The 16,282-nt window shown below is 47.9% G+C and overlaps 1 protein-coding gene across 6 annotated transcripts in view; it reads right to left on the bottom strand.

Annotated features, from left to right (window-relative positions):
* LOC143342525 (serine/threonine-protein phosphatase 4 regulatory subunit 1) overlaps positions 1 to 16,282 on the bottom strand; it is a 154,141-nt gene that overhangs the window by 87,451 nt on the left and 50,408 nt on the right. Inside the window, exons 1-2 of one of the 6 annotated variants that reach the window (XM_076766500.1) lie at positions 7,275 to 8,405; positions 5,619 to 6,481 (exon numbers count right to left, since the gene is read on the bottom strand). The exons of 4 other annotated variants lie outside the window; for them this stretch is intronic. In XM_076766500.1, coding sequence (XP_076622615.1) covers positions 5,619 to 5,746 — 128 coding nt within the window. In that variant the 5' untranslated portion in view covers positions 5,747 to 6,481; positions 7,275 to 8,405. Of the gene's footprint in view, positions 1 to 5,618; positions 8,406 to 16,282 lie in introns of those variants that run through there. One more of the 6 variants, XM_076766499.1, reaches the window with a different exon arrangement.

Raw genomic sequence — 16,282 nt, 5'->3', positions numbered from 1 at the left:
ACCAAAACAAACCCCCGTGCACCCCTCGTAGCGTTCAGCTGGCTACGATCGCCAGGAGCTGGCCTTTCGAGCGCCTGCTCGACGCTCGAATTCCTCACGCCTGGTTTCACGAAACTTTCGAGGTTATGTCTGGGTTAATATTAGAACTACAATTACGACGTATTTATTTCTATCGAAGAAATTAAAACGTAACAAGAGCCAACGAGACCAGTCCAGTGAAGATAAAACGAAGCTATCGTGCGATGTCCACGGACGCGCCAAAGGACGCTTACGGAGTCACGTTTGTTTACGTTTGCTGCGTCTCGTCTCGCTGGCCCGAATATAGACTCGGAATGGCGCGATGGCGGACTGCTACGAAGATTAATTTCTCGCCACAACGAACCGGTGACCTCTCTCGATCGGCGTTTTTTCGGTTTTTCTTTCTCTCTCGCGCGCCAAGTCGCGTTTAGAACGAGCGACGCCGACGCGGGGGGCTTCGTCGGGGCAATTTTTGCGGCGTCGCACGCGAAATTTACGACGCGTAGGCGAATAAGTACACGGAAGGTGAATATTTCACGGGCGGTCTAAGTTCAAAGAAACGTCGAGCGTATCGTTGGATCGGTCGTGAAAGGGGCCCGGGTTATATCTGCATTAAAATTCGCCCCCCCCCCCATCCCCACCCCAACCCAGGAGTGGCTGCGTTTTACGACTTTTCGCGAATCGTTTCGTCGACGTGAACGGAGACTCGCGACGACAAAGACGACAAAGACGCGAACAACGCCGACTCGAGGCCCGATAGACGACGCTAACCGAACAAGGGGGTTGAGAATCAATTAGACGTCGAGTCACCGGAAGTGAGACATGTATGCTTCCTGGCGCGCACGTCATAGCCCATTGTTCCAAGACGAGAGACTTCATTTTCTCGACATACGAGCCACCTGCACCCTCGCCGGGTTTCCTTCGAACTCGGTGTCTCCGCGACAACATCGACGACGAACAGGGGCAAGCAACACGCCACGAGAATATTTATCTTTGTCTCGAGACATTGGAAAGAAGCAACTCCGGGAATTACGACGACGATCGCTGGATCTGATTTATTTCAAGATGAATTCGAAGAAAGACTTTATCTCTACTGCGAATGGAACGCAAAAATTAATAGCGTAAGCGGATACTCTTAATATCGCCGCTGTTGCACGTTATACTGTCGGCGCGACTTCGACAAAGACGACTTGACGCCTTTGTAATTGGGCCGCGTTCCGGCATGGTCGAAACCAGACGACAAGGTGTCGAAAGTGGGAGATTCCCACCCCTTTATTTCGAACAGGACACGAGGCAGTCGAGTCTCGAGCAAATTTTTTACAATTTTTATTAGAAATTACGAATGAGTCGTTTCGACCATTTTTTGGTAGTTCTAGCGTCAACCTGTGGCTTCTCTTTTTTTTTATGCCTCTACAGTAGCAAGCTTTGGTTTACACACCATATCGAACGAGATCAACGAGTATCTTTTGGGAAGTTTCCTGACTTTATTCGCGAAAGAACACGTCAGGTTGATTTATGCCACGGCAATCGTATCGAATACGGTTTCGAAAGCTGAAAGCAGTAGGATGATCGGTCGTTTGTATCACCGTTTCTGACAAATTATAAGTCGTAACAAGCCGATGAAAGATTTCTGGCGCCTACACGCGGTACGGAGTGGGACGCGAACGCGCGTATTTCCTCGAGAAGGAACGCAAGAGGAGGCTCATTAAGATCGGAGACACGCGAGCCATAAAGGTATACATGGTTTTACCTACGACATCCGGGTAGGCGGTTGTTGGTCGCGGATGTGTAAACAGTTTTTGGCTCGGGACGAAATAATTGTACAACCTCGACGCGTACGGCAAATCCAAGCAGTTTTGGTCCACGAATCTCGTCGTTCATTTTTTCTCTTTTTAAACGTTTACAGCACCGGTGAATTGCATGCTCGATAACGTACCGAGAGCGCCCGCGTACAAAAATTAACCCCTGGTCGTCTTGGAATCTACCCACGCGTACGGGAAAAACAATGGAATAGCGTCAAAGTACAATTATGGTAGTAACCAAATACGATTCGCCCACCCAACTGCATTCCGCACCTCGGCTCACTATTCGCTCGTTCGTCGTTTATCGGCAGCGATAGGTCTTCGACATTATCAATACGTGCAAACAAACGCGTTTTATCCAGAGCTCGGGCATAATAAGTAATTATTTTCAAAAGCGTTCCTCGTTTTTCGCCGTATCGAGGCTGAAATCGACGTCCCGTCAGTCGAATTAAAACGAGGACGCGAGAGAAGATCCCCCCATAACTGTTCCCATCACCGATTTCAATATTTTAAGCCCCGATCTGGCCGCGTGCTAATTTACTTTCCCAGCATCGACTTTTCCGCGGCGTTGGCCATCAATCTCCATTACAGCTTCCGACAGCCATCGCTCTCGGACACACCCCTTCTGCATTCGCCCTTAAGCACGTAATATCGTTACCCATTTTTTCCCATCGGCTGTCGACGCTTCCGCGAACCGCCGTACCTCCGGCCGCGCTGCTTTCGCGAAACATCGAAACGCGCCCCCTACCGTCTCGTCGGCAAGTTCCGTCGACAAGTTAGCTCCGCGATCGGTGGCACGCGTCTTTGACTCTCTCTGTCGGAGGAGCTGCTTTCGACGCGCCGGAGGAAACACAGTCCTCTCCTCGAACGCATTGAAATGAAAATCAGAACGGTTGCGGCGATCTGCCCCCGATAAAACGAGTTGTATCGTTGGCAGTTGGGAAGAATGCCTCCGGGGGGGCACACGCACGCCGGGTCAAACGATTCTGTCCGTGGCAGAGCGCGCACACACGCACGAAAGGCGCGAGGGCTTCCGATTGGCAGACAGTGCGTCACCAATCGGAAGCCTCGCGCCTTCCGTGCGTGTGTGTGGTGGTACGGACAGCATCGTTTGAACCGAGTGCACCCCTCACAGGCATTCTTCTCAGCTGCCAATGATACCAGTTGCCTCGGAATCCCAGACTGGTCGCGACAGGTCGAAACGTGAATTCGGCTTGCCACGCGGAACAAGGGTTACACCACGGACGCTCGTAACGATTTTTCGCGCAATAATTTCTACGACAATTGCGAAATCTCTGACGACGTACCGTTCACTTATTACAGTTGAAGTAATCGTTAAGTAATTTACCACTATGCCCAGAGTTATAAATTACGATTGCATGATATCGACATTTCGCTCGAAGAAATTCCGACTGTATTTTCGCCTCTTCGATTCCTTTGCAGTAGGTGGGTTTAATCGAGGCGTGGCAAGTTCCTACCCGTAGTCATTATTGTTTTCTGTTTCTTTTCTATTCGCGTTGCAATGAGTCACTGATCGATAGAGATCTGGTAACGTTTTTGTTCTTTTAGAATCGGTCCATATGTTCCGTTCTTTCGCCGAAGTCGCGTTTGTATTTGGGTTACGAGGTCTCGATACGGGGACTGGTTTTCCCTCGTTTTTGGCGTAAGCGTTGCCGCTGTTGCGATTCGATTAATTTTTGAAAAAGAAACAACGAACAAAGGCACGAGGGAAGCCGCGTTACGAATGCAAATCGCGTCTTTTTCGCGAGGGAAACTTCGTGGTCGCACAGGACGCGTCCTTCCGGGAGGCTCTTCGACGTTCGTCTAATCGTCGCTGAGAGCCACACGCTACCCGTGATCAGAGGGTTCTAATTACAGGAAAATGCAAATAGTTCGAACGGAACCGCGAAGTAGTAAACCGGTAATTACTAGTGCCAGCGGCAGTTTCTTGGCCGCTGCATATGAAACTTGGCATCGCGTTATTGCCTCGCCTACCCAACGTTGCTCCATTTTTTTCTCCCTCGTTCCACGAACGATTTGTCGAAGCGCTCGTAGCATAACTAAACACTTTTTCGTCCGTACCGTGACCTGGAAGAGGTTTGAATGGGCTTTCGTAACTTCTAATCCCCACTACCCGTGGTGATTTCTCTCCTCTTTCTGGAGCATGGAGTTTTACCTCGCGACGGTATGCGGAGCACGCGTTAAATTTGTCGCCTGTTAATTAACTTGAAAAGAACACGGGCGCCATTACGTGGCTAAACATCGGGTTGTCGAACGCAGACATTCCGACTTTGACAAATGAAGTACGACTTCCTTCGTTACGCAACAATGTACTTCTATTCCCGCAACATCTGATTACTCGCCAGCTCTGTGTAATTAATGGCAATCACGCTGATTGGAAATTTAAGTTTCAGAAGTTAATAAACTGCTGATTAACAGATAGCAAAGAGAAACGTTATCAAGAACAATCGCGAAATCGTTAACGAACACGCAGCTAGGAATGAAAAAAAAAAAAATGTATTTCCTTTATACGTACGAGAAGCGGTTCGTTAAATCAAAATCGAATTTAAATATGGGATAAAATAATTTTTTGATACACGTTTATTTCCCTGCCATCTGCTCCAAACCCGTCCCGTCTAACAATCGTGCTTCAAAATGTCTGTCCACAAAGGGTTAATGTACTTTTATTCGAACCAGTTTTATCAGGACCCGCACAATGTACGTGCATTTTTTAAGAGGGGATAGCGAAGCTATATTTTTTATATCTATGCAACTCTTTTCATAAAAACGGCGTGTAACGCACTTAACGAACATTTTGCAAAATTCGTTTTAATCGAAGAGAAGTCGGATAGTTCTGAGAGATCTATGATTATTGAACAAATATACTTTGTATCGATGCAACGGAACGGGTACGTAACAATATTTGTCGCCTAAGGGCGTAGACGAAACAAATATGGCGCTGGTTCGATATCGGCATATACTCTAAATACGCGTATGTATATGCTTCGCGATTATTTACTACGACATCGAAACAATTTACTGTACGATGGAAAGCAAAAAAAGTATTTATATAGTTATTGCAGAAAGTGTTCAACGTATGGTGCACGCGTACGCTCGAAAATTATGGTCGCTAACACGGTCGTACAGTCCGAAAGACTGCGGTAGTAAAACCTCGGTTTAACGGATTTCGGATTTAACGAACAGAATTCGACGGCTGTATTGTCAGTCGATAGATCCCTGTGTTATTTTGAAACGATATCGATGTCTCGTCAGTAAGTATTAAAATAAACATGGAAGACGAATAAATAAAACGAATACATAATGTCGTCCAACACAGTAAGACTACGGAAATACTGTTTTTAATTAGCTTAAGTTTAATATGATCGTTAGATAATTGTTTCATGGTGACCACTCGGTGCCCCATTAAACGCTTCGAGTATAATAACACAATTTTAATTGTCTCGTAAGCGAAGCACTTCCTAACCTGACGATTCAAACGCGTGGGAAATAATTACTGGGATAATGGAGTATTTCGTCTGTCTTTGTTTGTTTATTATTCGTTCGAAACAAACCTCCGTTAAAGTTTACGCAAAATAGACTTCGAAAAGATTTTAAACGGGTACGCTTATATTAAATATATATTACTGCAAATGAGGGGTTTTTGTTATTGTGATAAAAAAATTACACGTAAATCGACGAGGTTAATTCGTGAACGCAAGAGGGTTTGAGAAATGTTTCGAAAAGTACGCGAAGCATGCGAGAACAACGATAACCAATTATCTGATTCTGTTGTCTTACCTTTTACGTTGCTGGTTGTACGAGGTTCGTCGTGGATTCCATCGAAACGTCGAACGACGCACGTCAGACACATCGTGGGTCGCGATTGCCGTGCGAACGATGGACGATCGAGGAGCAAACGCGTACATTCGATCGAAAAATCACGGTAACGAATGGAAATCGATCGTGACGATGTCGAGAAACGAGACGGCGAGGCGAAAGGTCGTGTCGGGAGGAAAATCGCGCGCCGATCCACGTGTCACCGCGAATATTTTTCAGGGTCGCGATGCGCCAACACGATTCTCACGTGTCTTTAACCCGGGCCGCCATCTTGCCCGTCCACCATGCGAAGCGCGATCCCCACCAGCGTCGTTCGCCCCTTCTACCCGATCTTTCCAAAGCAAACTTTTTGATACGCCAATTGCCCGGTCGGTGTCACCGGCGAAAAGAATTTTTCGACGGGCAACGTGGACCACACACGCCGCCGCGATCCTTTGACGCGACATCTCCAATTCAGATAGAAACGATAGGCAGCATCGGGGCCTCGAGATACGATGGACGGATCTCGCCAGAGGCATCGGCACGAGGCGGTGACACGTCCGTCTCTCCAGAGCCATCGCGTGTGAATTGCAAAACGTTGCACGATTTTAATATCGTGCAGGCTGATTCGGTTTCGCATAGTCGGCCGATGAGTCACACCGTCGCTTCTCCGAGCGTTATCAAACGCCGTACGTGGCTGAGATTTCGGACGTCAAGCACCACGTGGCCAATCTCCGATCCACTGTCGGTGTTCCTCGACGTATCTGAACTCCATTTTGTCCGCCCGGTTGGCCAATCTTGGCATCGTGGAACGACCGCGTCCTTGGCCGACCAGAGGTCACCGGCTGGAAAAGGAACTCTCTCGCTGGTCGTCGTCTCACCTTGGCGAACCGCGTCGCGACGACGATTCGACCGGACGGACGCCCGTAGGCGATGCCACGCGCGTCAGGAAAACTGTGCTCGCGAGCGATTCCAGCGGTGTCATCGAACGACCGTCGGACGAGACGCGATAATCGATCGTTTGGTCGCAGCTGATCGACGAGGAGGCCCCGCGGTACGGTCGGTCAGCGACATTTTTATCGGTTAGGAAAAATTTTCGGGCGTGTCACGACGACGCGCGGCGTTAAGCGGCGAACGGGTGACTCGTGCGTTCGAAAATAGAGGCGCCGCTTCGGTGGCCCGTTTGAAGCCGCGACGCCGTTATCCGTCTTATCGCTGTGGCATTACGTAAGCCACCGCGTCGCCCACGTCTTTCGCAGAAGGGGATTCGTTGCGCGACCGACAAACGAAGGCTGAAAGACGAACGGAAACAGAGCCAAAAAGAGCAGACGCGAGGCGAAAAACGAAGAGGAAACGTAAACGCGCGGAAAGAGCGAACGGACTACGAGTCGTACTCGTGACGCGATCGAGTTTCAAAGCTTTCCTCGTGACGAGCGCCCGTTCTCGGAGCCGCGTTCACGTGAACGCGATTTACTGCGCAGATTCCGAGTCACGCGGCGGTTCTTCATTCGTACCTACGACGTCGCGCGCACGATAACTTTTCTTCCTCTCCATGTCCCACCGCTGCCCACGGACGTCGAACTTTCCTTATTCCCACTTCGCGCGCGTCTTTAACCTCTTTCCGTACGTACGACTTACGTTTTCGATCCTTTTCCACTTTCCCATCGTAGCGCCGCGTTCGAGACTCGTCTACGCCGTCTACGGTGTCTCGCGCGATTTCCACATTTCCGTCTTGATCGTCGTCACTCGCTCGGTCTGTTCCCGATTATTCCCAGTACGTTGTATTCCTTTTCCAAGCTTTCCGGCACTTCCAATTTGTTCCATTGCGTTCCGATTCTACCGTACGGGTTATCGTAGGGTAACCCTGGCCGTTGTCAACTCCGTTGTTACCGGCTGAACAAATTCTCTATCCCGACTAACCGTTTCTTTGTTGTGGTTCCCGCAATTGCTTTCACAAGGGATTCCCCCGATCGTGTTTCTCGCGCGTTCCCCCGCGATGCGCGACGCGTATCCACGATTCTCACGGGCCAGCCGATTGGCGCGCTTCCCGTCGTGAAAACAAGCAAACATATCGGTCGAGCGCACGTTCCGTTGGCCGTTCGTTCGCGTGCCGCTTCTCGGCCGTGTCACTATCGACGATCCATCTCCGTTGGCTGTCAATTTTCTCCGTGCCGACGAGCAACCGTAACGAAAGATGGCACGCACGGCAAACGAACTACGTGGGAAACGAGAAAGTATACGTAATACACGCGCGACGCGAGGACGTGCGTGCATGCGCACGACCGCGCATTTGTGAGAAACAAACATGTACAGAGCCGCGTGCGCAGAAGCAAAGCGCACACGCGAGAGACGCAGTTTAAGCCTTTAGGAGAGAGCAACGGCGGTTCTCTGGCTCTCGTACTACACACTGGGTGGCCCGGGTTAGCGTACGGCGCAGTTAAAATGGCCGCGAGTATGTTTTCTCTCTCCGTCTGTCGCGCTACCCCTCGCCTCTGTCCCTCTCTCGTGGCGGCTCGTTGGTGGAACACACGCGGCGGCGGCATCTCGAGATCCTGGCGCACCGTGACCGCGCGTGCACACGCGAACCGCGTGAAACCGAACTCGTCGTCGCGACACCGACTCGTCGACGGAGCAAAGGCATCGCGAAAACCGGACAAAGGCACGATTCGCGATGACACTCGCGGCAGAGACGCGCGCGCGAAGATCCGCGTGGGACTGTGCGCGGTGGCGCGAGTCGGACGCCGTGCACGTCGAGAACACCGAACGAGATGCGACGCAAGAGACCGGCCAGCGCCGCGGTCGGCCGTCGCCGGTACTACGAGGGTAAATAGCGCCCTGTTGAGGAGGGGAGGCACCGGGTGCGGTGGGGGTGACGGGGGAGCAGGGACTTTCGCGTACCGAGCAGTGTGCGCCGTCACGGCGGGGGGAGACGCGAGGGGGCAGACAGGGTCGGGGAACGGAGACGGGCAAGGGAGGAAGAAACCGAGAGCCAGAGCGAGACGGAACGCGAGGGAGAGGAGGAAGGGAGACATCTCAAGAGTGCGTCGGGCCAAGTGCGCGAGTGTCGTCACATCCGGTATTCGGGGTGGCGCTGTACTGGCCAATCGGTGTATGTGTGCGTACGCGTGTACCGCGGCTTTTATCGCGCACGCACACACGCACACACGCGTACACGCACACACACGCGCCACCGTGCGTGCGTACGAGCGCGCAGGGTGGAGCGAGAGTAGTGTAACGTGACACAACATTGCTCTCTGCACCGTGTACACGGAAAATTATGTGGCACAGGTCGTTGGGATTCTACCGATACGAGCTGTCACGTGAGACGAACATGTGGTCCGTTTGGCCGCTTGAAAAATTCATGCATAGTTTTTGCGCGTCGTACGTTATCGCGACTGATTTTAATGCATTTCGGCTAACGTCACGAATGACGCGATTCCGATTGCAAACCGTTCGCTAATCACCGCGTGGCCAGGTACACGCGACTCGGCCCAACTTTGGATTTCTAGAAATAGCGATCGACAGTCTCTGTTCGATCTACATAGGGTGCTCCTAGTCCTAGTAGACAAACTTTACGAGGATATTCTACGAGTATAAGAAAAAATGCTATTCATTGTTTAAAGCTTAGGCTAGTTGTATTTGGGTCATATTATTCATCGGTAGATATTGAGTAATATCCCGAATCAGGTCATGCTGGGACATTTCGCGAGGGATGTATCGTTCCACGGATTGACCGACATTTATCTATCTTCGGTTCGCTTGCGTTCGCATACATCGATAGCGAATAAGAACGGTGAGAACGAGCGAGATACAGTTCAACGGTGGGGGTAACTACGGGATATTATGCAAGGCAGTACTGTATCGCCCTTCTCTCTATAACGCGAATGAATTTTTAATTCAACATTCTTCGCGTAACCCGAGATTATTGCGTTCGATACCGTCAAGTCACGAGAAAAAGGATCGTCCGTACGAAATACGAGAAAAGGGTATCCGGTATATTCCCAACGCGTGGACGCAGAAGAACGACGAACCGCGTTGCGTCAATTAAGGACAATAAAAGTAGCAGAAAATGGAAAAATGACAGATCCCGGAGGCTGAGGCTCCGTGAAAGGGCGAAAGATTATTGCAGGCGTAGCGAACGTTCCCGCTCTATACGTCCCTGATTGTTACGGAATAGAGATGGCAGAAATAGCACTGTTCGTCGACATTCCTTATAATCCGAGCGTCTCGACGGAGGGACACACAGGAAGATAGCGTACGACACGGTGTGCGCGACAAATCGTGGCCGCGTGTGCGTAGGTATGCGATGGTTGCTCGGTTCCTCGGTGTGCACGCTCCACCAACGACGCGACGCAACAGCCGACACACGTATCGCTTCTACACTCGAGTTTTCTCGAATGAGCCGTAACCAACACGGTCTCGTAACCAATTAGATTTGTTCGTGGCCTCTGGACTGGCACCCGTGAGAACACGCGACTCCCGACAAGCTTTCTTCCTCGCGTCGGCGACCACCGCGGGACGAATTCCACGGATCCCGGCGGCGTCACGAAAACGACACCGTCTTCGTAACATCGTAACGCTCGCGATAATCGATCGCCGCGACCCGTTCGCCGGGTCGATTCCGCGCCGTGTATCGACCCTACGTCCCGATCGATTCGAAACCAGTCTCGAGCGTCCCGCGTCGATCGATAATGCTCGAGGCTCGCGGTACGTCGAAACGCACCGATGACGCCGTGCATGCATTAGTAGACTGACGTAGGAAAAAACAAAAAAAAAAAAAAAAAAAAACACGAAAAGTCGGCGAACGTTGCGTTATCGTTCCGACACTGTCGAGGAACGACCTCGAGCGATACCTACGCGAACACACGCGAGCAAAGAACGAGCAAAAGAGAGAGAGCGGAATAGGAGTCACGTGGCGCTTGACGTCGCGACGATGCAGCATTTCATTCACGACGATCGATTTCATTAGCGAAACATCGACGTTCTGTCTCGGGCGAAACCTTTGAATCGACCGACGATGCCCGCGTATCGTGGAATAAATTTCCACCGACATATTGATTTATCTGGCCGAACGATGACGCGCGCCGATAACCATTGACGTTTCGTTGGACGAAAACGTTCGCGTATCTCGCGTTTCCCTGCTTTGCCGTTGTTCCTCCTCGTTTGTTCCCGTCGTCGACGAAACGATCCTGCTCCTCCGTTCGCTACGTAGATAGGTCACGCGAGACGCGACGATTCTCGTAGTTTAGGCCGAGATCAAACGTTCCCGACAAGCATCGCGCGGAAAGGGCTCGCAATATCTCTCGTAACGTCGCTGGCTCGAGATCGAAGCGCGACACTACGACGGACAGCGGTACGCGGAATTTGATCGCTCTTATCTCCCGTCGAAGCAAACCTTGTATTTAAAATACTGCACGAGGCACTTAATTCCGACATTGTTGAATGACGTCCGTTAATCAATCGTAAATAAAACATGCGACTCACGGCTAGAGATAGATGTCGAACATGTCGATATCTAGGACATCTATAGTCGGATATTGGGACATCGCGGATTTCTACATTTGACTAAATTTACCTTAATATCTGTACGTATAGTAGCATAGAAACGGCCATGCTTCGTACAAATTTATTAAACATCGCGTTCTCTCGATCGAAAATATAAGAATAATATATTAATTACAGCACAAACACGCACACGATAGACAAGGCTATCGATAAAAGTAAATTCTAGAAACTAACATCTTACATATTTCATATTTAATTTAGATTATTAAATACTTGTAATTAACGTTTATTTTTCTATCTATAACTCTCAGCGCCAACGAACTTCTGATTTCTCTCAAACTTGAGGGCACAGAAGGGTCAACATTTTTAGAGAACATACAAAATGAACGAAGCGTTTGGAAAAATATAATACGGTTACTATGCAGCTAAATAATCATTTTTGAACGCGTCGAGGTAATTAAACCCATTCGCGCGATCGTCACGCGGGTTTCGTGATTCGCTTTTGCATTCACGTGCGATTCGAACCGGACCCCGTGGCCAAATATTTGCTTCACGCTGCACGCGCCGCGTTATTGTCGTTGCATAAAGTATTACGTTGTTCATTTTTCTCTCCGCGATACAATACGCCCGCGCGGACTAAGACGCAAAGTTTATTTTAGGCTGAAACGCGTCTCGTCGCGGCGCAAACCTCGCGTGACGGACAGCACTTTTGAGTCCATTACACGATTGAACGTTAAACTGGCATCGAGTAGGAAGCAATAAAGTCAAATACGTACGACGCGCCACGTCGATTCGAACGAATCGCGTAAATACGCTTATGGTTCCGCGGCGTAGCTTCTCGAGGATCTCCAACCTACCGGAACCGTAAAAAGGGACGTATTTTCATATATTGTTTCAAACTTCGAAGATTTGTTCAGACACCGTGATCCTGGAAGTTGTACTAATATTATGGAAAAAGAATTAAAAAATTGTTTCAATTCATTGACCCTAATATGAGTCGTGACTTTTCACTAAGGAGGTAAAAAACTTGATTTTCAAGATTAAGAGGCCGTAAAAATAAGTTTCGAATCGTCTAAAAACAAAGTTGAAAACACGTTCAAGTAGAACAGTCCCTTAAAGCTATAGTTGGCGACCACGTTCGATCGCGAGACCGACGAAATTTCCGTTAATTGCAGCGTGTACGTAGGACGGTACCTTGGAGCTGTTAATTTTCGCGTTGAAAAATCAACGTTCAAAGAAAACGAGGCGGCGAGGAGCGAGATAGGGCAGAGACTGACGAGGCCCGAGACGCCCAGGAGGCGAAGAGCGGCGATTGCGCGTCGGAACTTTCGCGTAAACATGCTTTGAGATTACTTCCCGGGCTAACACTATCGAGGGAATTATCAATTAGAATTAATTAGCAATTAAGCCAGTCAGCGGACCAACTTACCGCGAGTTACGTCGACGACGGCGCAAAGAGGGACTTTAGAGGAGTCGTCGACACGGATCAACCCGGCAGCGTTCTCATTCAACTGGATTTTGCCCCGAGATTCGCTTAAGTGCCTCGTACAATAATCTCCGGGAGATTGTCTCGCGATACTACCCGTTTCCTTTAACGAACCGCAAATTCGAAGATGCCGGTCAACGCCCGCGACTTCTCAAAAACTCGACGAAACGATCGACGTTACTTTTTCAGAAATTTAATCGTCGAAAACAATGACGTGATCACGGAGCTTCGCGTTGCGCGAACCACGTAATATTTCTATCGTTTTTAATTCTCCACGGAGCTTTTAAACCTATTGTGACCGTTCGAATATAGTGGTAATTGGGTAAATACGGAAGTTGTTCGCGTAATTCTACGATTTAATTCTTCAACTTTTCGTTGTCTTAAAAAACAACCGCTTTCCGGACTAGACATTTACTTATCGTTGTCCTTTTAAAAATTGTTTGTTTTAAAAAATTACATCTTCAAAACGTAGTTAAATTCTTCTCGATATTAATTAAGCGTTACGCGTCTAATATGCATTTTATCGACTGGCATGTATCGGTTCGAGTTTTACTCGAAATACAAGGTGTTCGGCCATCCCTGGGAAAAATTTTAATGGGAGATTCTAGAGGCCAAAATAAGACGAAAATCAAGAATACTAATTTGTTGATTGAGGCTTCGTTAAAAAGTTATTAACAATTAAATTAAAAAATTACAAATCGTTCTGGAAAAATTATTTTCGGTTGTAGGGGTCGATTACAATCATTTTTGGTCATTACACATACCCCCGAAATCCTACGCACTTTCGAGAAAAAAATTCCTTACCGAAAATCTAGTTAGGTGATTGACAAAAAAAAAAAAAAATTTCAAATCGTTTTGGAAAAATTATTTTCGGTTGCAGGGGTCAATTACAATAATTTTTGGTGAATAGACATACCCCCGAAATCTTGCGTATTTTCGAGAAAAAAATTCAGTACCGACGAAACTTTAAACGTTAATAACCTTTTAACGAAGCCTCCATCAACAAATTGGTATTCTTGATTTTCGACTTATTCTGGCCTCGAGAATCCCCCAGTAAAATTTTTCCCAGTGGTGGTCGAACACCGTGTATAATTGTACGAACCAATGACCCCGCGTAGAGTTTCAGGCATCACGTGTCCAATTTATGTCTCGCTACTTGTACGCGCCTGAATATTTTATATCCGTCATGTCATCTGCTCTCCTCGAATCGGAAATTTCTCCTTCGATCTGTCATTATATCCCTAATTGATTGTTATTAAGTTCCTCGTGTTTTCTTGCGTTCAATCTGCGCGAAACGCCTGTCTCCGTTTCCGCTATTGTGCTCGTAAATCGCGTACCCTCTTTGTTTAATAAATTGTCGCGGCTTGGCGCCGAAGCAAGGATAGAAAATCGACGTTCGTACGTTACGACGACGTTAGGCGGATCTCCGTTTGTAAAAAAAACCGTGATCCATCGAATTCCCATCCGATCAGATCACGCGAGGCGGTCCTAAGTCGTTCAGCATTCATCGTGCGACCGTTCGAATGACAATCTATGGCAGTGAAAGAAAAAAATAAAAAATCTCTACGTTACGAGTGTCTCAGGAATTTTCTCGAGATTCCACTCGACGTGCCTGCGATAGTAATTCGAACGAGTCCGCGAACGACGATTCGCGATACGTCTATGAGACCTGTTCGATTAGAAAAGTGAAACTCAATAACTGTGACGTGTATGCAATAATACGAACGTTGGAGCGTAGCAAGGCCGCGCGATAACGACGATGAGGCGAATTTCCATGCAGCACGATGATTCACGAATTTTTGTACACCGTCGAATCCGGAAAAGTTCGAGCATCCTTTGAGACAAACATTTTTCTTGGAGTAATATTTGCTCGGGAATTATTTTTAGGTAAACTAACGAGGATATTCGAACCATTTTTTTCCCGGAAGATTCGATAATTCAGGAGAACCTCGACCAGAGAGTGAATTCTTAAAATAAAGGCTAGAATCGTATAGTAATTGCATGTTAGAGAGCCATAAAAAATATATCAAAACGATTCATTTTTCAACGGGTTCCGGTTTAATGTTGTTCCACGCTTCCTGTAGACGTTTCGAAAGTACGCTCTCACGTGTCGGGCAACTTTTTCAAGTATTAATACAAGTATTAATCCAATGTGTGTATTTTGTTACGAAATATTTCAGCGTCTCTACTCGACCGGGGCAGGTGTGCTTGGAAACAGCCCAGCGTGCATCAAAACTGACGCGTGTAACAGTAAAATTTCCAACGAAACAAGCGAGTGTACGCGTTTCTTTCTTTTTTTTTTTCATTTCTACGGAGAATAGCCCGAGGTTTTGAGCGACGGTGTATAAACGAGAAGACTTGATAGCGTCGCTGACGTACGGTCGCAATAATCTTGCTTATCTGCCAGATACCTCTTTATTATTGTGACATAAACGCGATGACGTTCGCGGTTGCGTTCGCGGAACGCTCGTCGATCGTACGCGCGACGCGCAGAACGCGATAATTTCGATCGCGATGCAGAAACTGGCGACGATTTCGCCCCCAGAAGAAAACGCGTCGGTGAAAAGCGACAAAAATAAAGTAAAGGAAGGAGAAAGGTCTGGAAACGCGGCGAGAAGTTTCAAGAGGAAACCGTTACTGCACGCAGCGCTTATTCAAAGCGGGGTTGACTCCGGTCCTCTGGTGACACGAAGAAAGAAACAAGGAGACGAAGAAAAGTCATGAACGGGCAGCACACGGAGGACGGTGGGGACACCCGAGAGGAAAGGGAGAGAGTATTTTTAGCGGTTACACATTGTTGTTGACTGCTTCTGACGACATTGAACCGCGGGCTCGCGAGAGAGCGTGCGGAATAGCGCAGCGGTGGCCTACGCGATCCGCACGCACACGCGTGCCACGCCAAAAGATCTTGTGGGGTCGCGAAATCTGTATCAAACGCCCACCAAGTCGAACGCTCCTTTCTACGAGAAATTTTCAACATCGTCTAACTATAGAAAAACTCTCCGGGAACAAAAGATTCCATTAACTGATACGTCAGTCCGTATACAGGGTGTTCGGCTACCCCTAGGAAAAATTTTAATGGAGGATTCTGGAGGCCAAAATAAGACAAAAATCAAGAATACCAATTTGTCGATGGAGGCTTCGATAAAAAGATATTAACAATTAAATTCAAAAATTTCAAATCGTTTTGGAAAAATTATTTTTAGTTGCAGGGATCAATTAGAATTATTTTTGGTCATTACACATACCTTCGAAATCCTACCCACTTTCGAGAAAAAAATTCGAGTAAGTGGTGAAAATTTTGAGTGAAAAAAAAGACTTTCGAATCGTCTTGGAAAAATTATTTTTAGTTCCAGGGGTCAATTGCAGGCACTTTTGTCAACAGACATACCCCCGAAATCCTACTCAGTTTTGAGAAAAAAATTCCTTAACAAAAATATAATTTCTGGCCAGAAATGTCGACCCGAATTTTTCATGCGAATCTTTAAAATGTCATAACTCCTGAACGGATTGGACGATTTTAATGGTTAAAAAAGCAAACTACGCGTATTTTGGTGGAGAATATGTACAAATCGCAAAAATATTCGAGAAGTTGGTCCTTGTCACCGCAAAATAAGAAAAACCCCATAAAAATGGTACAATTTTCAAACAGCCA

The sequence above is a fragment of the Colletes latitarsis genome, chromosome 6 (assembly GCF_051014445.1).
Source record: "Colletes latitarsis isolate SP2378_abdomen chromosome 6, iyColLati1, whole genome shotgun sequence".
Taxonomy (NCBI): domain Eukaryota; kingdom Metazoa; phylum Arthropoda; class Insecta; order Hymenoptera; family Colletidae; genus Colletes; species Colletes latitarsis.
This window is presented reverse-complemented; position numbering and strand designations above follow the sequence as displayed.